This window comes from Myotis nattereri (assembly GCF_964212035.1).
Source record: "Myotis nattereri genome assembly, chromosome: 12".
Taxonomy (NCBI): Eukaryota; Metazoa; Chordata; class Mammalia; order Chiroptera; family Vespertilionidae; genus Myotis; species Myotis nattereri.
In genome coordinates, this window is record NC_138087.1 from 42,260,396 (window position 1) to 42,284,144 (window position 23,749).

General features: G+C 39.5%; 1 protein-coding gene across 3 annotated transcripts in view; it reads left to right on the plus strand.

Annotated features, from left to right (window-relative positions):
- LOC308527660 (cytochrome P450 1A4-like) overlaps positions 1–13,147 on the plus strand; it is a 55,889-nt gene extending 42,742 nt beyond the window's left edge. For 2 of the 3 annotated variants that reach the window (XR_013996636.1, XR_013996637.1), the window contains exons 7-8: positions 7,271–7,357; positions 8,935–13,147. Coding sequence is in view for 1 of the 3 variants with exons in the window: in XM_081103063.1 (XP_080959189.1) it covers positions 8,935–8,950 (16 nt within the window). In the remaining 2 variants the exon portion in view is untranslated. The remainder of the gene's footprint in view (positions 1–7,270; positions 7,358–8,934) is intronic. The other variant, XM_081103063.1, reaches the window with a different exon arrangement.
- The last annotated feature ends 10,602 nt before the right edge of the window (positions 13,148–23,749 follow it).

Below are 23,749 nucleotides of genomic sequence, written 5' to 3' on the forward strand. Positions count from 1 at the left end.
AAAATCATTGCACAACTCATATTTTGTTTGTGTTTCACTTTTAAAATGGCACTGAGGCCAATCCACAGCTTACAAATAATTGACTACATATGAAATTATATTTAGGGGATACCTTTGCTTTCTGTTGAAAAATAGTTGAGACTCAAGTAGGATTAGGACTTTTTATCACTCTGGGTTTCAAAACATAATTTCCGTATCATTTATTAATTCCCTTATTTGTTCTTTCATTTCACTTCATTAATGTTTAATTGTGACTATGGTCCAGGCATTTTTCCAGACACAGCAGAAGCATATCAGATAAAATAGCCAAAATCTTTGATAAAATCAGTGTAGGAAAAAAATAACTATTGTATTTCAACAGATAATTATACATTTTCTCTAGCACACTTTTCTAATTTTTCAAATTCTAGGGCAAAACCAGAAGAGAAATAATGGTGGTAGACCAGGGAACTTCCAGTGAGAAGTGGTTAAACACTTAATATATTTTGAAAATAGAAGAAAAGAATTTGCTGGATGTGAAACAGATAGCTTGTATCAGTCATTGTCCCATCAGAAAAGATATGGCACATTAAATTAAGATAATTAGAGGTATCTACACTAATAAAAGACAAAGATGCTAATTGACCATACATTCGCTATGCCCCAAGCCATGCCCACCAGCCAATCAGAGTGACTATATGCAAATTAACCCAACCAAGATGGCGGCCAGCAGCCACGGAGCTGGAGCAAGCAGGTGGCTTGGTTGCCCGGGTGACGGAGGAAGCCAAGCTTCCCGCCTTCCCTGAGCCAGCTGTGGCCTCTGCTCATGGCAACAAAGTTTCAATTATAGAAGATAAATAAATCCCAGATATCTGCTTCCAGCCAGCCTCCACTGAGAGCTTGGGTGGCTGGGGGCCGTGGCCAGCCTGAAAACAGCCATCAGCCCCTCACCCAGGCTGGCCACACCCTCATGGGGTGAGGGTACCCACGGGGGGATTAGCCAGCCTGAAAATGGCCCTCAGCCTCTCACCCAGGCTGGCCAGGCACCCCAGTGGGGACTCCTACACTGAAGGGGCTGTGGCCAGCTTGCAAACAGCCATCAGCCCCACACCCAGGCTGGCCAGGCACTTCAGTAGGAACCCCCACACTGAAGGGGCTGTGGCCAGCCTGAAAACAGCATCAGCCCCTCACCCAGGCTGGCCAGGCATTCCTATATAATAAAAGGGTAATATGCAAATTGACCCTAACAGCAGAACAACTGGGAATGACTGGACACTATGACACACACTGACCACCAGGGGGCAGATGCTCAATGCAGGAGCTGCCCCCTGGTGGTCAGTGCACTCCCATGGGAGGAGCTCTGCTCAGCCACAAGCCAGGCTGATGGCTGCCAGTACAGCGTTGGTGGTGGGAGCCTCTCCTGCCTCCTCAGCAGCACTAAGGATGTCCGACTGCAGCTTAGGCCTGCTCCCTGCTGGTAGGTGGACATCCCCCGAAGGGTCCCAGACTGCTAGAGGGCACAGTGGGGCTGAGGGACCATCCCCCCCCCCCCCGAGTGCACAAATTTTTGTGTACCGGGCCTCTAGTTTTTAATAAAAGAATTATTTAGAAAGACATGGGCAAGGTATAAGAAACCCCACAGAACAGTACAATGCCCCGAAGAATGAAGAGAAAATGTAGGTATTCAAATTTGGAAGCTGAAAGTTTAGTATATCAAAACAAAAACCTGTGTTCAGTGGAATTAAGACCAGCCTTAAGGAAAGCATCCAGCTCAAAGCTACCCCATAAGGACATAGACAAGGGGATCAATACTTTGACTTCACTCTTCTCCCTCCCTCCAATCTTCAGCAAAGGCTCCCCATTAACTGGAACCAAGTGCAAGACAAAGGACAGGGAGAACCTTGATTTAGTTCTCGTCTTATGGCACAGGTCAGCTTTCATTGTCATTAATCAAAGTATAGAAGGGTGAGGAATGGGCCTAGGGGACAATGGGAGATATTCAGGATGACTCTATAGCAGCAATTTTGAACTGGTGTGTGGAAAGAATTTGTGAAACATGCAATACCTGACTATTTAGTCAGGGGCACTGACCTCTTTTCCTTTAGATTGTCAAATAAAAAAGTGACAACAGCCAACTCAACAATAGCCATCCAGTGTGAATGAATCAAAATTATACCTATATTTTTTGTCAGATCAGCAAAAAAATATATAATGTATTTTTTGGTGTCCTGCAGAATTTTAGTAATTAGTTTGTGTGTGCCATGAGATGAAAAGGTTGAAAATCACTGCTCTACAGACTTGGGTTGAATAATAGAACTGCAAGAAGGTGTGTGTGTGTGTGTGTGTGTGTGTGTATGTGTGTGTGTGTGTGTAAAAAGGGATAGATTGAAAGAAATCAAAATTCAGTTTTGAACAACAAAGTTATAAAATGGCAAATTGACAGATGTGAATTTTTTAAATGTATGTCAGGAGTACACAGGAGAAAATGGACTGAAGATGTAATATTAGGAATTTTAAGGAGGTAGTTGCTATTTATACCCTTGGAACTAGATGAAATTACCTAGGCAATGAGTATAGAGAAGAGTTTATTAAAATAATAAAAAGGAATCAGCAAAGGAGACAGCAAAGAATTTTTTTAAAAGGAGTGAGTCATTAGTTATGTCAAAACTTTTAATAGTGGTAGCAAGATGATTACTGAGAAATAACATTAAATTTTTTAGTGTAGAAGTCATTAAATAACCGTGAAAAGATTAGTATAGAAAAATGTGTTTCAGTAGACAACTGGATTTCCTGGCCTTCTGGGTTATCAGATTTTAGTCCAGTTCATTGTGTTTGAGCTATGTTGCAACTCTTCATAAATGTAGGTAACTAATAAATAAATTCTGACTTCCCTGGTAGCATTTAATTGACATTTTCTGTCTGGTTTGGTAGTGATGTAATGGGTTATGGAAAAAACCACAGTTTTGTCTCCATTGCAATTCATTTTGTAATGAAAGTTCCACAGGACTCTTCTGAGAGTTTTATTGTAATATGATTTGCAAATTGGAGAATGAGAAGTCTTTTTGGCATGAACCAAAGACTCACTGTAGGGTAGGAAGGATATGGAAAGGGTTTAAAGCAGTGGTTCTCAACCTGTGGGTTGCAACCCCTTTGGCGGTCAAACGACCCTTTCACAGGGGTCGCCTAAGACCATCCTGCATATCAGATATTTACATTATGATTCATAACAGTAGCAACATTACAGATAGGAAGTAGCAATGAAAATAATTTTATGGTTGGGTCACAACATAAGGAACTGTATTTAAAAGGCCAGAAGGTTGAGAACCACTGGTAAAAGCAAGAGTTGTGAGGTGGAGTTGCTGGGAAAACAAGACCATAAACTTGCATTATTCATTATTCATTGGTGGGAGTAACTGGATTTTGAGGGTTCTGCTGACTCAGTGGTCAGGAACTGGGGTTGTGAGATGAGAACAATGAGTAGTTTTGTTTGACGCCTGGTCAGCAGGTAGAGTCACTGTGAGGATATAGAAGAGGGCTAGGTAGAGAGGGACAGGATTATGGGGGCTGGGAACTGGAGCATTGCAGATGCAGGCAGAATACAACTTGCTGACCGTGCCCTGTTCCAAGAAAAACCACAGAGACAGACAGAATGACCTAGAACTAGACCCAGCTGGGCGGGGAAAGAAGGGCACGTGCTGGAGCCTTGAGCTTTAAAATGAAGGCCTGGGGCAGAGGTGGGCTGGAGGAGGGTCAATGAGGGAAAAAGAGGACATGTGTAATACTTTCAACAATAAAGATTTTAAAAAATAAAATAAAATAAAATGTAGGGATGTTACTAAGACAGGCAGCTTGCAGAGAGAACTAATCACAAGGCAGAGAGGTGTATAACCAATCCCAAGAATGTTACTAAGGCAGAATTCTTTGAAAGAACCAATCAGGAGCTAGCAAGACATGTATCTACCCCTAGACAAAAAAAAAAAAAAAAAAGCAGGCTGTTTTCTCTCTCTCTCCCTCTCTCTGGTGCACTGGATTCCTGGTTTCTGTGGTGGGGGATGTGCTCCCCTGTGCCCATGTGGCTTATGGCCATGTGGGACTGCACACACAGACGAATGGACTTTAATTAGCTTGGATGCTGAACTACATCCAACTGCAATATGGAATGGGAGCTCTGGACACTGGCCTGCTTTTGAAACCCCGGCTGCACCTTTTCCAGGACTGGTTTCTCTCACTAAACTTTACATCTGCCAACCATATTTGTCCGCAAACTCATTTTTTGATTTTGAGAGGTTGGAACTCAGACCCAAACCGAAATTTTGGCATCAACTGGATGTGGCCAACAGTTGAAGTCATAAGACATGGTTAGGAGGGAAGGGGGTGGCAGGCAGGGGCCAATACCTCAGTTTCCCTTGGAGTCTGCAAAATAAACTAGTAAAACAAGTTTTGTAGGGAAATGGACAATGCAAAGAATGCAGTTCTTCAGGTAGACAGGGTAAGAGTTTAAACTGCAAAATGGTTTAATACAGCCGTGGGCAAACTACAGCCCGCGGGCCGGATCCGGCCCATTTGAAATTAATAAAACTATTGAAATAAAAGACCGTACCCTTTTATGTAATGATGTTTACTTTGAATTTATATTAGTTCACACAAACACTCCATCCATGCTTTTGTTCCGGCCCTCCGGTCCAGTTTAAGAACCCATTGTGGCCCTTGAGTCAAAAAGTTTGCCCACCCCTGAGCAGGGTCAGAGACCAGATGGAAGAAGGTTCCATATGTTTGGTCACAAAATTATGATATTAGAATTCTCTATTGCAACATTTCATTATTCCTTAGAAATGTGTGTTTTGGCCTTTCTCTGAACCGGTTATATCCTTGGTTCTCTCTGTTTAAGAGAAAACCACAGGCCCAAATGGTGTCACTGGTGCTAAAGCCCATGATACTAAAGCTAGATTTAATACCTGAGGCTAATTGCTATTTCTATCCCCAAAATATAATTTTAATCAACCATTCTGGTACCTCACCATAGAAAGAAGATGCAATCTGCACGATAAAAGGTCTTGACATTCCCTTCTTCCCAAAATATGTCTTGGTCTGAAAATAATATTTTATTTTGTCCCATCCTTCTTCCTATAAAGACCTTATATTTTGGACAACTCTTGTGAAAGGTTAACATGGTGGTACATGGGAAGGCTGAATAGCCATCTCAGACAGTGGATAAAGCATTAAATTCATTTAAGGAAAGGGGGTGGAGATTGGATATCCTTTGCACAGAATCTCGAGGCAAGGGGACATTGAGTCGATGAAGGAGCTGGAATTTCATCCTTATTTGCAGTCACTAGCGGGAAGCTGTTGTCCTCAGTGGGTCTGGGGGTTGAGTCCATGGGCTTGGAATATGGATGGAATGAGGATGTATGAGGATGGAATGCAGGTATGTGATCAGGTGTCTTCAGGACAGTTTCCATTCCTTATATGGTCTGATTCTTGGTATCTAGCAAGTTTTCCTGGTCTTTTGTTCTCAGGTGGCAGGAAGCTTGCATATGGCCCTTAAGGACTAACCCCTCAGGAACACCCTTTTGGTTGCTGGACTGAAGCTGCCTGATTCATGAATCCCTTAGTACAGTAAATTAGGTCTTTAAATTGCCTCGGTTGAAAGTTTGTTGTCTAACATCTCATATGAATAAAATGCATTCTTTACTACATATTCATTTCATATTATATAAGAGTCAAGATTTTACTTTTTTCTGAACATTATCTTTTAATGTTAGTTTGGGTGTAGGGATGTGGGCAAAAAGCTGAATCAAGTGTGTTTAATGGAAAGCAGGATCAAGATAGCTGATTTGGTATTCAGAAAAATCTTTTCTTAGTGAAGCGCATTGAAAAATGTCAATACAATTTAACAATCATCGTTTTTAAGCATGAGAGGCGAGAAGAGGCTTGACACGATGAGAAAGCAATCCAGAGAGGTGAGTACTGCACCCACTCTTGGGACATGAAACAAAGTCTGAGACCAGAACGGGGTGGGAGGGAGGACCCCATAGAATAATGCTGGGGTTCTTCAAAGGGCAAACCGCAAGGGAAAACACCTGCCTTGCCTTTAAAAAGGAGATGGTGAAAGTACTTGCCCGTTTGGCCTTAGCTCCAGTTGAGGCAGAATGAAAGAAGCAAAAGTTAACTACTGAGGATTTCGACCACAAGCTACACACACCTTCTTTGTTTAAGGAACTGAAATAAGGCAGGTTTGGGGAGAATTTAATGAGCTAAAGGAGTAGGTTCTTGTCTCTGTTCTTATTCGTCACCTCCTTGTTACCCTGACACAGAAAGTTGCAAATGCTAACTTCTCTATTTCATGGCATCGCTCAGCTATGAGGGTGTTTTTTGACTCACATTATAAGAGCCCAAACCTGACTTGTTGTTGCAGTGCACACATGCAGGTAACAAGAAGAAGAAAATCCACAGATTCTACTCCTCTCCAATTCCCATCTCACAAGAATTGGTTTGTTACATAATGATGATACTTACTCGAATTTTTATTTTCTCATTTGATCCACTAGTCAGTATGTTTCCCCAGGCAAGAACATTAAAAAAAGAAAAATAGTTGTTTTTATTTCCTCTCCTCACATTTTTTATTTTCTTTGAAACATTATTTTCCTTTGTTGAGAGGGATAGTTAGTTACATTAATAATAAATCTCAAAATGGGCCAAAACCGGTTTGGCTCAGTGGATAGAGCGTCGGCCTGTGGACTGAAGGGTCCCAGGTTCGATTCCGGTCGAGGGCATGTACCAGGGTTGTGGGCACATCCCCAGTGGGAGATGTGCAGGAGGCAGCTGATCGATGTTTCTCTCTCATTGATGTTTCTAACTCTCTATCTCTCTCCCTTCCTCTCTGTAAAAAATCAATAAAATATATTAAAAAAAAAATCTCAAAATGGGAAACCAAACTTGTACTAAAAATCTTACTCCATAATCTCAGAAAGAATATTTATTTTAAAAAGAAACGTAAATGTTTCTCTGAGGTCCAACCCCATGATAATTCACTCTGAATAGACGTGGGTCCTCTCTCACTCACATCTGTCTTATCAAAAACAAGGCATTCTGGGGAAGCCTTTTGATCTTTCACTCATCAGTTACCTCTGAGACACCCTGTCTTGGCTTCTAAGGGTTACTGAAATCTGAGAGCCTTGAGTTTCTGCTGGGAAATTTCCAGATCTTCCTTCCCATTCCCAATTTCCTGGAGGATGCCTTCCCTCCCTCCTCCTCTTTTCTACAAAGTGCTTATCTCCTTTTCTCCTTCCAGGCATAATTCCTTCCAGTAATACCAGGAAAACAATTATCTTTACTGTCCTACAGCAAAAGCCTCCTAGGAGGCAAGAGAGTGCAACAGGTAAGTGGGAAAAAGTGCACTGAGGACAAAAGACAAATTAATATCTCAACCCATTATGCTGTCTCACAGCTTTTACGGGAGTACCCTTCCCTCATAACCAGAAATACCTGATAAAGGAGGAAAAGGCCCAGCACTAACACACCAGCCAATCTGTGGGTGACTGAGGAGTGCCCTAATCCTCCCATCAGTGGCCTAACCTTCATAATCTTATTAGTGTACAACCACAGTGTTTTATTCCTGAAATCTGAAACCGGAAGAAGAAAGGAAATTCAAATTACAAATGCCCCCACACATTTATTTAAAAATTATGCTTTGCTACACATGCAGATGCTTATGTTCCCTGACAATCTTTCTAAGCCCTTTACCCAGCTGTGGCCTTCAGGACATTCTAGAAATGAAATCATCTCTTGACTTCCATAGGCACATGAGACTCAAATGAAAAGACCTTGCCAGGAACAATATAGGGAGATGAATGTTGCTTCTGCTAAGAAACCAATGGAGAGTTGTGTTTACTTTTTATAAATGCCAGTCAAATATTCATTTATAATTAAAGTTATTGTACTGAAAAATTACAATCATTTCTCAACATACTAGAAAGTCTATTGTGTAGCATCATGGATTGCACACAGATGACACTTTAAGGAATCAGTGTTTCTTGGAGACTAAATCTGGCAGTAATGGAATGGCTGTTAGTTCTATCAGGACTTTAGTTTCTTGGGGAGGTATAATTGTACTAATTAGTTGAGATATGTAGAAGTTTGTTCTTAAACTGTTGGTGTTTTGTTTTTATTTTTTAATATGTTTTTATCGATTTGAGAGAGAGAGAGGGAGCGTGAGAGAAAGGTCATTGAGAAGAGAAATGTCGCCCCCTACTGGGGTTCGAGCCGGCGATCCAGGCATATGCCCTGACCTGGAATGGAACCTGAAACCTCTCCAGGCACAGGCCAATGCTCCACCATGGGCCAGGGCCTGTCTGTGCGTTTTTAACTAAAAGCATATTACATTGAAATGTTATTGTTCTCATTTTTGTATGTCAGTCTGAGAAATCGATTGGGGAAGTGAGCCTCCATATAGCTCCTTTCATGTTGCATTTATTATGTGGAACTGAGAATGTCTTTGCACTTATGAAGTGGCCACGGAGAGCATCTCTTACAAATAGGGATCTAAACCTCAGAGGAATGTACTGAGAGGATCGTAATGCATGTTGGCATTCCAGCATTTCCTCACAACAGCACCATTTTCCAAACAGTCTCTTTTTTAATAATATGGCTAAAGATATAATTTAATTTAATGCTCAACACACAGTATTTGATTGGCTGTGGGTTACTTTTGTTTTGTTCTTTTTTTTTTTTTGTATGTGGAGAAAAGGAACCCAGTCAGCCTTTTTTGGATTAAAATACATATACTCCAGCACCACCTACTGGGAATAGGGTTATAGTGTCCCAAATTACAAGAAATTAAAACACCAATCTGATTCTTTCTCCAAAACTTTCATTTATCTTCTTGCTTTTTCTCCTTCTTGTATTATTTCCTGTTGTTCCTCTATTCATTTTTCTTTATTTCCTTTTACCTATTAGAAATACTCTGACTTGAGTGTCCTCAGTGGTCTCAGAACTGTCTCTTGCTTCAACAATGTTTGGACTGAACAGAACCAGGGATACCCCTTCTTCCAGCCTCCACGTTTTATCTGCTCACCACCTTGCAAACCACCTCTGAGACCAGCCAACACACTGTTTTGTTTTGTTTTTCTACCTTAATTCCTGATTGCCGAACAACCGTGAGCTCCCAAATTCGTCAGAATTATTCCACCCAGCTGAAGGCTGCAGTCAACCGCCTGGCCACCCTGCACCTGCGGGCTGCGAACACCTACCTCTCTCTGGGCTTCTATTTCCCCGTGAAGATGTGGCTCTGGAGGGCGAGTTGGTGGAGAAGAAGCGCGAGGGCGCTGAGCTTCTCTTAAAGTTGCAAAAAGCGCGGTGGCCGCATTCTCTCCCAGGACCTGCTGAAGCCTCCCCAAGGTGAGTGGGCAGAACTCAGGGCCATGGAAGCCGCCCTGGCCTTGGGAGGAACGGAACCAGGCCCTTTTGGAGCTGCAGGCACTGGTTCTACCCACGCAGACCCTCAGCTCTGAGGCTTCCTGGAGAACCACTTCCGGGGTGAGGAGGTGAAACTCATCAAGAGGATGGGCGACACCTGACTCACCTCTGCAGGCTGGCGGCCCCCAGGCTGGGCGGGGCGGGGGGGGGCGGTATCTCTTCGAAAGGCTCCCCCTCAAGCGGACTAGGAGCCTGTGGGGCCCAGAGGCCTTTGAGGGGCCCCTCTGCATCCCCCTGGGTCTGGCTTTTACCTGAGCCTCTCCCCGAAACTACCAGCCATTCTTTTAGCCTCCCTGGAGCCCTCTCCCATGCATTGGACCAAATGAAACAATAAAGCTTTTTTGCAGCAAAAAGAAAGAAAAGAAAAAAGAAAAATACTCTGACTTTTACAATATAATTCTCATAAACATCTGTCTAAAACAAGCACTTTATGATATGAAGACAGATTAAAGATAAGAAAAAAGAGATCCATGACAGATCATATGTCTTTACCTTGCAAAAATATAAGTATAAAATAATGCCTGAATTTTTAACAAAATTTTAATTAGAAATATGTTTATTGATTAAGAAAGGCAATAAATGGTCATGAACACACAAACACAACTATTGCTAACCTCTGAAAATGTATTAAAGCCAACTTTTGACAAGCCTTAGGAAGTTTTTAATACAGTTGCAAGCTTATAGTTAAAACAATAATGGTTATAGCTAAAATATATTGGACATACACTTTCAACCAGGAGCTCCCCTAAGATCGCTTTATGGGTCATCTAGTAGCAACTCTGTGATGTAGGTGTTCTTTTTTCCTCATTTTAACATGAGAAGATTGTAACACAGAAGTGTTAACTCATTCAAAGTCACATTAGTAAGTGGGTGCACTGGTTTTCAAAAGCACATTTTAGATGCAGTGTATGCGTTTTTATTTTTAAGGCTTAATTTCTAGGTATTTGACAATTAGCATAATTGAAATAAAATTTTAATCATCCATAGGCATTCCTTTGAAAAGTCCTCTAAGATCTGACTAGTTCAGTTAGGATAACTCTGCTTTGCTTTTAGGCATTATTGTTGTCGTATTCTTCATTTGTTTTCTTTTGTTTTACTTTATTACTGATATCTTAGTTTGCCCAATGACTATTTTTCATGCAATAGTCAGAAAGGATAAAAATAAATATAAAAATACTTGTGTTTTTTTTTTTTCTTGGCCTCATCTTGGGCCAAATTCATAAAGTGCAGAAAGAGCCTTTGTGAGAGAATGGGTAGGATGGGGCATGCATGGAGTCAGATGGAACAGGCCTGCAGGGAGGGGGAGCCAGCACTCCTCCTGCCCCACCATAGTGGAATATTTTACCCTTGCTGAAATTATATTATTTGACTTTGCAAAAGGTTATACACATTTATAGTTTTCTATTGCTGTTTTAATTGGATTTTTTTTTTTAAACCAGGGAGATTGGATCCTGGTAATATAATTTAAAAATATTTTACACTTCATTTTTTTGTCAGTATTATATTATAAATACAAAGTATTCTATAATCAAGCACAAATGCTTTTTGTATAATATTATGTTCAATAACATATACAATTATTTTCTTTTAGTAATATAGTTAACTTAGAATTTTCTACAAATGCATTCATCTAGATTTCTGACTTTATATTTTCTCCTTGGGAAGTCACAAAATATTTTCCAATAGAATAAAATGAAATGGTAACTATGTGAGATGATGGATGTATTTTCTGATGGGTATATTAATTAACCGCAGTGTGGTAATTATTTCACAATGTATGCATATAGTAAATTATCATGTTGTAAAACTTAAAAATATTTTAAATAAATGATGAGAAGAAAAGAAATAGGATCTTTTCCTTTTTATGCATTTGGCACAGAAAATTACAAATAACATTTATTTCCGTTTTGAAGAGTTTGAATGCTACAGTCCAAAATTAAGATCTAGTATGGCATTTAGTTAGCTAAATAGATTAGAGAAGCAATTCCAAAATCCCAACAATGTGGAGAATTTGCTTGGAATAAATTATATCTCTAGGATCTGATGTGAACTGACTAAACAGGTTTTTGAGTTTTATTTATGTGCTTAACCAAGTGGTATCAAGAACTTTGCTTATGGACTATACCATCTCATTTCATTCCAAATTAAGAGGAATTTAGCCTAGTTTACAATTAGTATTGCAAGAGAGAATTCTTTATTGTTTCATTGTTCTACTAGAGGCCCGGTGCATGAAATTCGTGCAAGGAGGTGGGGGTGGTTCCTCAGCCTGGTCTGTGCCTTCTCACAATCTGGGACCCCTCACTTCTAACCATTTGCCGCTTGCTCCTAACTGCCTGTCTGCTCACTCCTTACTGCCCACCTGCTTGCTCCTTACCACTCGGCTCACCACTCCTTAGCGCTGCCGCAGAGGCGGGAGAGGCTCCCACCACTGCCACTGTGCTCACCAGCCATGAGCCGGCTTCTGGCTGAACAGTGCTCCCACTGTCGGAGCGCACTGACCACCAGGGCGAAGCTCCTGCGTTGAGCGTCTGCCCCCTGGTGGTCAGCGCGAATCATAGCAACCGGTCATTCTGCTTATTTCGTCATTCCGGTCTCTTAGGCTTTTATATATATAGACTAGAGGCCTGGTGCACAAATTTGTGCAGGGGTGGGGTCTAGCTGGCTTGCCCTGATCAGGGCTGATCGGGCCAGGCCAGCCGGGGGGAGGTGCCCCGGGTGGTTGGCTAGACAGCCCTGCCCCCTGGTCAAACTCCTGCTTGAACTCTTGGTCAAATTACCAGTTGAGGGAACAATTTCCATATTAGCTTCTTATTATATAGGATTCTCCTTTTGGCTCCTCTGTTTTTTCTTCTGCAGTTTTACGGGTCATCTAGAACGAGTGGTGTCTCATGATATTTGTCTTATTCTAAAGGAGAGCAATATTATTTATGCAGGAAACATCTAAGAGTGGACTTAAACATATTTAAATAACTTTTGGCTAGCAACCCAAAAGAAATAAACAAAAATCAAAGCCTTGAGACTGCTGGTGTCTCTGCCTAGGGAGTAAAATTGTTCTTTTTTCCTTTCCCCTTTCCCCCTCCCTTTCTACATTCTCTCATTAGGGAGGCTTGTAACCATTTGCTCACAAGTGTCCTTGGCTGCGGAAGATAATGGCTTGTTAGTTACAAGCTGGCTGCAAACTGCCCACACTGTTTGGCCTTGTTCTAACTTTCCTGTATCAGGTTCCCTATTCTTCCTGCTCTGGAATCCTATAGCCCGTTCACCTTCACTTTGTAAAATCTCTTTAATCACTCTTTCTCATTTGGATAAGGATGGTTCCATTTTTTCTGATGTGACTAAGGCCCTTGCTGTGTGTTGTTCCTCCACTGTGCTAATCACCTGAAAAAAAAAAAAGGTTAGTTTTAATTTCTAGCTAACAATGTTTTTTGATCTATGAAGTAGAGGCAGACACTATTATGTCATTATTTCCTAAGAAGCAGCAATAAAATGTACTTATAAAAAAGAATCATGGCCCTAACTGGTTTGGCTCAGTGGATAGAGCGTCGGCCTGCGGACTGAAAGGTCCCAAGTTTGATTCCGATAAAGGGCATGTACCTTGGTTGTGGGCACATCCCCCGTAGGAGGTGTGCAGGAGGCAGCTGATCAATGTTTCTCTCTCATCGATGTTTCTAACTCTCTATCCTTCTCCCTTCCTTTCTGTAAAAAAACCAATAAAATATATTAAAAAAATGGCTTTAAATATTTTGCATTCAGTCATAATTCCAAGACACTCTTCCACTGTATTCTTTCCCTGAATCTTGTCTGTCCACAAGTTTCATAAAAGCAAAATATATACCACATCTACCATTGAATTATCCATTTTCTTCTCTCTCTCTCTCTCTCTCTCTCTCTCTCTCTCTATATATATATATATATATATATATATATATATAATTATTCTCCAATGAAAAAAGACACAATTATTTTAACTAATGGTCTAATTGCTATAAGAATATCACTGTATCACTTTAAATTTTAGTTGTATAGACTTTTTAATTTATTTTTTATTATGATGAAAACATATACCTTTAAGATCTACAGTAGTAAGATTTTCAGCAATTAATATTACAACTAGTGGTACTCATATTTTTATATATACTCTAAGTCACAATTTACATTTATAGTTGATATTGTCTTATGCTAAATTCAAATGATTTTAACCAACTGTTCTCATGTTTAACTTGCTATGATGCTATAAATTATTAGTGTTTTTTAAAAGTATAGAATAAGAGCATGGGTTGGGGGAGGTAAATGCACAAAAGTTCATATTTATAATTGCATACTTGTTTAATTTTTGTCACAAGATTAATTATCTCCCAAGGTTTACAAAGTCAAAGTTAAGTGATGTTTCTTAGAACATATTTATGGATTACTTGAGCTTTGAATGCAGGTTACTAATTCATCAATTTGTAACTCAAGACCTTTATGAAGATAATTATGGTCTTGGTGTCTTATTTATTTCAATGTATTATTCCTCTGCTGTTTTACCCTAAAATCCCATCTGGATCATTAATCATCCAAGATAAGCTTTGCCTAAGTTATAACCAGTGATTTGGTAGAATTCTAAATTGGAAGACATGTCTGGCTATTTTCTCCAAAACTCAGAGAGAGAATAGATCTCTGCTTTCAAAGACATAGTTTTGAAGATCCTCAAACTGTGGTATGATAATGAATCTAGAGAGTGTGCTTTACTCAACAGCCAGAGCCTGTATCTCCACATGACATGGTGAAATGATTTTTCAAAGCTCTTTGTGAGGAGGGAAAAAAAAAACCCATGAAAGAAAATGACATATATACATTTGTATATCCACGAGATAAAGACCTTCAAATATATTCCCTATGCATATCAAGCAATACGAAGGTTTCAGCTTTTTAATACACTGTCTTATATTACAAATTCAAATATGAGAAGTATATTTGACCAGATTAATGCTGTTAAAATTACTTTAGTTATTCCAAAGCCCTGAGAAAGGATTACATTTCCAAGCTTGTTTATATTCTTGTTCTGCTTCCACATCCAAATCCCAGAATATCATCCTCCCTGGGGACATTGTGGCTTTTGGATGGCCACATGCATGTTTCTAATCTTTCTGGATTTTTCCCAGCCTCACTGTGAATTCTTACAGTTTATGGGCAACTGGAATAAGCAGAAGAATTGGGAAGAACATTACAAGAAATTATAATTAAAAATCCCTGAACATTAATGAAAAAATTTAGTACAAACACAGACTTGATCAAGAGTATATGTTATCCATTTGCTTATTCATTGTTTAGCTCATTCATTTGATATTTATTGAATATTTTCTACAGGAAGAATGCTTAGATTAGAGCCAAAACATGCAATGATAATGTGTCTAATAGTGAGGGAGAAGAGAAGCAAATAACTGAACACAAACACTAACATAATTGAAACTTATAATAAACTAGAGGCCCAGTGCATGAAATTCATGCACAGGGGGCAAGGGGTGTCCCTCAGCCCAGCCTGTACCCTCCCCAATCTGGAACCCCTCGGGGGATGTCCGACTGCCCACCAGGATCGGGCCTAAATGAGCAGTCAGACATCCCTCTCACAATCTAGGACTGCTGGCTCCCAACCGCTTGCCTGCCTGCCTGCCTGATTGCCCCTAACCGCTTCTGCCTGCCAGGCTGGTCACCCACTAACCACTCCCCTGCCAGCCTGACCGACACCTAACTGCTCCCCTGCCAGCCCGATCACCCTCAACTGCCCTCCCCTGCTGGCCTGTTCACCCCTAACTGCCCTCCCCTGCTGGCCTGATTTCCCACAACTGCCCTCTGCTACAGGCCTGGTCCCCCCCAAGTGCCCTCCCCTGTAGGCCTAGTTGCCCCTAACTGCCCTCCCCTGCTGGCCTGGTTGCCCCCAACTGCCCTCCCCTGCTGGCCTGATTGCCCACAACTGCCATCTGCTACAGGCCTGGTCCCCCCCCAACTGCCCTCCCCTGCAGGCCTGGTCCCCCCCAACTGCCCACCCCTGCAGGCCTGGTCCCCCCCAACTGACCTCCTCTGCTGGCCTGGTCCCCCCTAACTGCCCTCCCCAGCTGGCCATCTTGTGTCCACATGGGGGTGGCCATCTTGTGTGTTGGAGTGATGGTCAATTCATCACCTCTTTATTATATAGGATACCAATACCAATAAAGAAGTCAACAGGGTGCCATAGTAATGAATTACTGGGCAGGCTGGATTAGGTAAGTCTGATTAAGGAAGATTGCTCAGAGGAGGTGGTATCAGTATTTGAAATGATGAAGAATAAAAAGAAATTGACCAGCTGAGATGGGAAGGTTGAAGTTACAAGTACACAACGGCTCCCTCACATCTCTGTTCCTTGGCTCATGGTTTTCCTTATGCCCGGCTTATCTGCTCCACTTCTACCCCACAGCCTGACTCACACTCTCTTCTGCTTTAGTGGTCAGCTCAGGCATCAATCTACTATGAAGTTATTCCCCAATCTTTATGTTGTTTCTTCTCCAGGATATTAGATACCCTTTCATCATGCTTCCCTAGTAAGCCATAAATATCTCTCTGAACACACTTCCTTTATTGCACGGAACACCTGTCTCATTCCTCTTCTTAATACTAGAATCTAGCACTTTGTCTTCTAAATTGTGGTTGAAAAAAATAAGTGTTATTATTCACAAAAACTGCAAATGGAACTTTTGAGTCATGACATAGCAAGGATATAATAAAAGCCCTATCAGGAACTCTACCAGGTCTAAATTATTAAAAGTAAAGTACACATTTTTAACCTATGGTTCTCTCTTCTCTCTCTCTCTCACTCTCTCTCCTCTCTCTCTCCCCCTCTCTCTCTCTCGCTTGATGAAGGAGATTTTGCTTTTCTCTCATCAGTTAATCATTTTTTCTTATCAGAGCCTAAATACATTGGAGAAGGTAAAGGGAAAAGAGCAGGACAATGGATTGAACCGTGACCCCTTGTTCATAGGTCAACACTCAACCACGCCAGCCGGGCAAAAGTGTACCTTTCTTGCCATCCATATGCTCAGCATTTGTCAAGCTTATATATGCGAGTCAGGAGTTAAAATGTGGATAAGTAGCGTGTGTGTGTGTGTGTGTGTGTGTGTGTGTGTGCGCGCGCATGGTTGTGTATGTATTTATCTAGATATTGTCCCACTTATAGACCCACAAAATGTTTCTGATTTCAAGATTATAAAGTTACAGTAATTAATACAGTGAGGTATTGGCAAAAGTATAGACATAGTGAAGGAAGCTAATTTTTAAATGCTTTTAGGGGTAGGATCAGCTACACATACTTTCCTCTATACTGTTGGTCAGTAGGGGGAGCTGTCGCCTACCACTGCAGGCATGACTTAGGTGCAGAATCATTTTCTGTGAAGATCTGTATGTACCTCAGTGATATGTTTTATTGAAATAAAAACTATAGACTTTGATTGGTAAACATGTCAACAGGCCAGACAAATTAAGGCCTAGGAAGGAGTAACACAAGACACATCATATTGTATATTATGTTTTTTTAAAAAGAAAGCTATAATGATAGGCAATAATTTGGATCAGTGGAAAATCATTAACACTTATGTAACATAGCATTGCTAATGTAGACAATGTTTATCATTCGTCACATTCTTTTTTTCTCATAAACTCCATTTGCTTGGTTATTTGTATGCGTTTGTGTTGCATTTGGTGCATGCTTTTGCCATCTGAAACATTTCAGAGAAAAATTAAAATGTAGGAAAAGAAAAGCTCATATGACATACAAACCAACTTTTAAAAATGTAACAATGTTTTCAGCATTCATCTCAAAAATTTTTATCATCTACTATGTAAAGTTTCTATGTTAATCACTTATTGACCTTATCTTATATCAGTCTCAAAAATCATCTTCACAACTAGTCTTACTAATCACATTTTACAGGTAAGGAAATTACTACTCAAAGAAGGTAGGATACTTCTTAAGGCTTATACTACTAATAAGTCATTAAGTTGACAATTGAACCCTAGTCTTTTGATTGTAATTACCATGTAATTATCTCTTCTCATATTCCTCTGATCAACTATTCACCTAATCTCTGGTATATGCCAAGTATATGGGATCACTCTCTCTTTAGAGATACATTTTCTCTTCCTCTCTCGAGGCCTGTACTCAAGATAAAAATCTTGTTAAATTTCACCATATGCTATCACTCAAAATATCTATTGTCTTTATGTTAAGATTTTCTAAGGAGACCCTGTGTTCTGCTCTGATCTGATCTGACCTGGCTTACAGCAGAATGCTCTGGGAACCCGAGGTTGCCAGTGGTTTGTCACCTGTCTAGAATATGGGGAAACTGTCATAGGCTAAGAGTTGATTCATCAAAACGCTGACTAGGGAACAATAAATAAAATCTACCCATGTATCTCCACTGTGGTTTTGTTAATATTATTGATTCTGCATTTACTACAATGTTTAACACAAAGTGCCTTGTGATTGCATTTGGGGGTATAAGGAAAGATGTTTTATAACTAAAACTTTTATTAATCAAGTTTACCAGCAATATATGTTATTTAAAAGCTAAGTTGGGTCTTACTTATTAACATTCTATTATCAAAATGGAAAGTAAGTTATTGAATAATTTCATTTAATTCATGGATATTGCACACAAAATACATTTTAATAAGAAGCATGAAAGCTGTTTAAATGAAGTCATTGTTCATAAGGTTGTTTTTTGTGTATATTTATATAATTGTTGGCCAAGGACTCATCATTTCATAACAAACTGATCTCAAAGATTCTCCTATCTATATTGGCAACCCTTGTACTTTGATGTTGTTTATTATAGGTGGATTCTTGTCCTACTTTTAACATGTACTAATCTCCAAAATAATATCATTTTGTTTTGGTCAACAATTCTTGCTTGACCAGACCCACATCATGTCCAACAGGCAGAATGACCAATTCCTTAAGGATAGTTAAATAGTATTATATTAATTTTATTATTTATTTTAAACTGCCAAACATCACACCACATTCCTGCAGGATTGAATTGCTAGCCTCTCCTTTGGGTATAACACAGAGTGGGCAGGAATGTGAGGCTGGGAATTGGAAGAAGGAGGATCTAATCTAACAAAGTCTGTCACTGATGTTTTGAAATACCAGATGAGGTTTGAATTGAGATTAGATAATTCCTAGGATTCCACAGAGGCTGTGTAGAACACTGTTAAAGAGCACAGAGCTCAGAAATGGTTCACTTGAGTTTAAATCCCAGATCCAATACTTACTAGCTCTGTGAACTTGGTCAGGTTGCTTAAACCTTCTCTTTCCTCCCCTATCAAATGGGACTAAAAACAACTTGTCATAAGGTTGACAAGTTAAAATAGTTAGCATGAATAAGGCATATAACTTGGCCTGGCACAAAATAAGAGCTATATTTGTATGTGCTGTTACTATCTAGTTTGACTCAAATATTTACAACTTTATAAAATTCTGAGCAGCTCAGAGAGTCACTAAACATTTATGCTTTTAGTCTCAATGACATTCCAGGAGCTACACTAGATTTGAAGGCTATATCCAGGAATAAAACAGACAGGATTTATGCCTTGACTTTTTACTCATGATAATAGTATATGGGTGCTTCTACAGTATTCCAATTTATTTTAAAAAACACATTCGCTAGTTCAGGATTTTGGCTTTTTAATCTTAGTAACTGATGTGTCTAGTTGCAGAAATTGGTTACATCTCTGAACCCAATGCTCACTTCATACATTTTTGTCAAGTACAGTGATAGTTAATGTTTAGTTAATGCCATATTCTTAGCCTAGTATTTAATCCTTACCCAAGGATATGTTTTCATTGATTTTAGAGAGAGAGAGGAAGGGGGAAAGAGAGAGAGCAAAATATCAATGTGAGAGAGAAACATCAATCAGTTGCCTCCTGTACTTGCCCTGACCAAGGATTGACCTGCAACCTAGGTATGTGCCCTGACCAAGAAACAAATTTTTGGTGTATGGGATGATGCTCCAACCAACTGAGCTACCCAGCCAGGGTTTCACTAGTTTCTTTGGATACATTCTAAAGGTTGAGAAGGAAAATAATAGTAGTTAAATAGTAGGCTTTGAAGTATTATAAACCTGAGATCCATTCCTAGTCAACATTCCATCAGTTTGAGTTTAGGCAAATGATTGCTCCTTTCAGGGCTCATTTTTCCCTTTTGTAAATTGATGAAAGCAATACCTACTAGGGTTAATGTGGGGATGAAATGGGCTAAAGTAAAATTAAAATATATATAAGAAGCTATTGAGCAACAAAAAAAGCCCACTGTAAGCAGAAGGAAGGAAATAACAAAGATCAGAGCGGAGATAAACGACATAGAGACCAAAAAAACAATACGAAAGATCAACAAAACCAAGAGCTGGTTCTTTGAAAGGATAAACAAGATTGATACACCTCTAGCCAGGCTCACCAAGAAACAAAGAGAGAGGACCCAAATAAACAAAATCAGAAATGAAAGAGGAGAAATAACAACAGACCCCATAGAAATACAAAGGATTGTTAGAAAATACTATGAACAACTCTACTCCAACACACTAGACAACCTGGAGGAAATGGACATATTCCTAGATAAATACAACCTTCCAAAACTTAACCAGGAAGAATCTAAAAATCTCAATAGGCCAATAACTATGGAGGAAATCGAAGCAGTAATCAAAAAGCTTCCAGCAAACAAAAGCCCGGGGCCAGATGGCTTCACAGGGGAGTTTTACCAAACATTCAAGGAAGACCTAAAACCTATCCTCCTCAGACTATGTCAAAAGATCCAAGAGGAAGGAACACTTCCCAGCTCATTCTATGAAGCCAACATCACCCTAATCCCAAAACCAGATAAAGACAATACAATGAAAGAGAATTATAGGCCAATATCCCTCATGAACATAGATGCCAAAATCCTCAACAAAATCCTAGCAAATCGGATCCAGCAGTACATCAAAAAGATCATACACCATGACCAAGTAGGATTTATCCCAGGGATGCAAGGATGGTACAATATCCGCAAATCAATAAACGTGATACATCACATAAACAAATTGAGAGAAAAAAAACCACATAGTCATATCAATTGATGCGGAAAAAGCATTTGACAAAATCCAACATCCTTTCTTGATAAAAACTCTCAGCAAGATAGGAATTGAGGGATCATACCTCAACATAATAAAAGCCATATATGACAAACCCACAGCCAACATCATAATCAATGGGCAAAAACTAAAACCATTCCCCCTAAAAACAGGAACAAGACAGGGATGCCCCCTCTCACCACTCCTGTTCAACATAGTACTGGAAGTACTAGCCATTGCGATCAGACACGAAGAAGAAATAAAAGGCATCCAGATTGGAAAAGAAGAAGTAAAACTGTCCTTATTTGCAGATGACATGATACTGTACATACAGAACCCTAAAGACTCCATCAAAAAATTATTAGACTTAATAAATGAATTCGGCAATGTAGCAGGATACAAAATTAATGCTAAGAAATCCATGGCATTTCTTTACACCAATAGTGAACTTACAGAAAGTGAAACTACAGAAGCAATCCCATTTACCATTGCACCAAAAAAATTAAAATACCTAGGAATAAACTTAACTAAGGAGGTAAAAGACTTATATGCTGAAAACTACAGGACACTGAAAAAAGAGATAGAGGAAGACATAAACAGATGGAAGAATATACCGTGTTCATGGATTGGTAGAATCAACATCATCAAAATGTCCATACTACCCAAAGCAATTTATAGATTCAATGCAATCCCCATTAAATTACCAACGGCATATTTCACAAATCTAGAACGAACGTTCCAAAAATTCATCTGGAATAAAAAAAGACCCCGAATAGCTGCAGCAATCCTGAGAAAACACAAAGTAGGTGGGATCTCAATACCAGATATCAAACTGTATTACAAAGCCACTGTTCTTAAAACAGCTTGGTACTGGCACAAGAACAGACATATAGATCAATGGAATAGAATAGAGACCCCAGAAATCAACCCAAACCACTATGCCCAATTAATATTCGACAAAGGAGGCAAGAGCATTCAATGGAGTCAAGACAGTCTTTTCAATAAATGGTGTTGGGAAAATTGGACAGATACATGCAAAAGGATGAAACTAGATCACCAACTCACACCATACACAAAAATAAACTCAAAATGGATAAAAGACTTAAACGTAAGACGGGAAACCATAAAAATACTAGAGGAATCCACAGGCAACGAAATCGCAAACATATGCCGAAGAAATTTCTTCTCTGATAATGCTCCTAGGGCAATGGAAACTAAAGAGAAAATAAACAAATGGGACTACATCAAAATAAAAAGCTTTTGCACAGCAAAGGAAACCATCAAAAAAACAACAAGAAGACCCACTATATGGGAGAACATATTTACCAATGATACCACCGATAAGGGTTTAATTTCCAACATATACAGGGATCTCATGAAACTTAACAAAAGGAAGATAAACAATCCAATAAAAAAATGGGCAACGGACCTAGATAGACACTTTTCGAAAGAGGACATACAGAAGGCAGAAAGACATATGAAAACCTGCTCAAAGTCACTAATTATACGAGAGATGCAAATCAAAACGACAATGCGTTATCATCTCACACCTGTCAGAATGGCTATCATCAACAAATCAACAAACAACAAGTGTTGGAGAGGATGTGGAGAAAAAGGAACCCTTCCGCACTGCTGGTGGGAATGCAGACTGGTGCAGCCACTGTGGAGAACAGTATGGAGCTACCTCAGAAGACTAAAAATGGAACTCCCATTTGACCCTGTGTTCCCACTCCTAGGAATATATCCCAAGAAACCAGAAACGCCAATTAGAAAGGATATATGCACCCCTATGTTCATAGCAGCACAATTCACCATAGCTAAGATTTGGAAACAGCCTAAGTGCCCATCAGCAGATGAGTGGATTAGAAAACTGTGGTACATATACACAATGGAATACTATGCTGCGGTAAAAAAAAAGGAACTCTTGCCTTTTGCAACAGCATGGATGGAACTGGAGAGCATTATGCTAAGTGAAATAAGCCAGTCAGAGAAAGATAAATACCACATGATCTCACTCATTTGTGGATTATAGAGAACAACATAGACTGATGAAAAAGGACAGACCTAAAGACTGAGAAACAGCGATCAGGCTATCAATCCCCAGAAGGAAAGTAGGGGAGGGCGGGGATAAGGGGAAGAGATCAACAGAAGGACTTGTATACATGTATATAAGCCAAACCAATGGACATGGACAACGGGGGGATGGGAGCATGAGTTTGTGTGTGGGGGGGAGGTTGGGGGTTAAAGGGGGGGATGAGGACACATTTGTAATACCTTAACTAAAAAGAAAAAAAAAAAAGAAAAAAAAAAGAAGCTATTGATGGTGATAGGTATGTTTATGGCATAGATTATGTTGATGCTTTCATAAGTGGATACTTATTCCCAAATTCATCAAGTTGTGCTCATTAAATATGTACAGCTTTTTGTATGCTAATTATATTGCAATAAATTAATTTAAAAAATAAAGAACTAAAATTTATTTTTATCTGATATTGATTAAGCTATTTAATAAAAAGCAGATATTATTATCATTATCATTAATAGGTAAAAGAATATATGTGTTTTTTTAAATATATTATATTTAATTGGCTTACTAGATCAGTGGAATACCTCTTTGTATATGATTTATACCTATTACCACCTTTAGACTATTTAAATTCTTGCCACATTTTGATTTTATCAATACAACACCAAAAACTGTTTTTTCAATACCTTCTGTAATGCTAAGGAAACTGAAACACATTCTTTAGGGTGTTAGATAGAATTAGTAGTAAGAATAGGGTAATTGTATGTTATGTATCTTGGTTTGGGTGTGTTTTATCAAACTTGTTCTACACAAGTTAATACGAGTTTTTGCATGTTGTGTAATCAGATACTTTTTTTCACAGTGGGATACTTTTCTCCCATCTGATGAGCCACCTGAAAAAAATCTCAGCTTTCTGTTGATGCTAAGCCTACCCATTCAGGGCACTCCCAGCTCTTCAAAGTCAAGAGACCAGTAAACTCAGGTGATAAACATTCATGGGAATGTATCTGGAAGTGATCAACGTCTAACCTCAAACCAACCCTAAGTGACAGATGTGGCAATAAACCCCACACAGTAAGGAAGAGAAAATGTTCCTCTAACGAACGCTTCCTCATTATGGCCCAGGCTTTTAATGTCTCATATGAAAGGTCT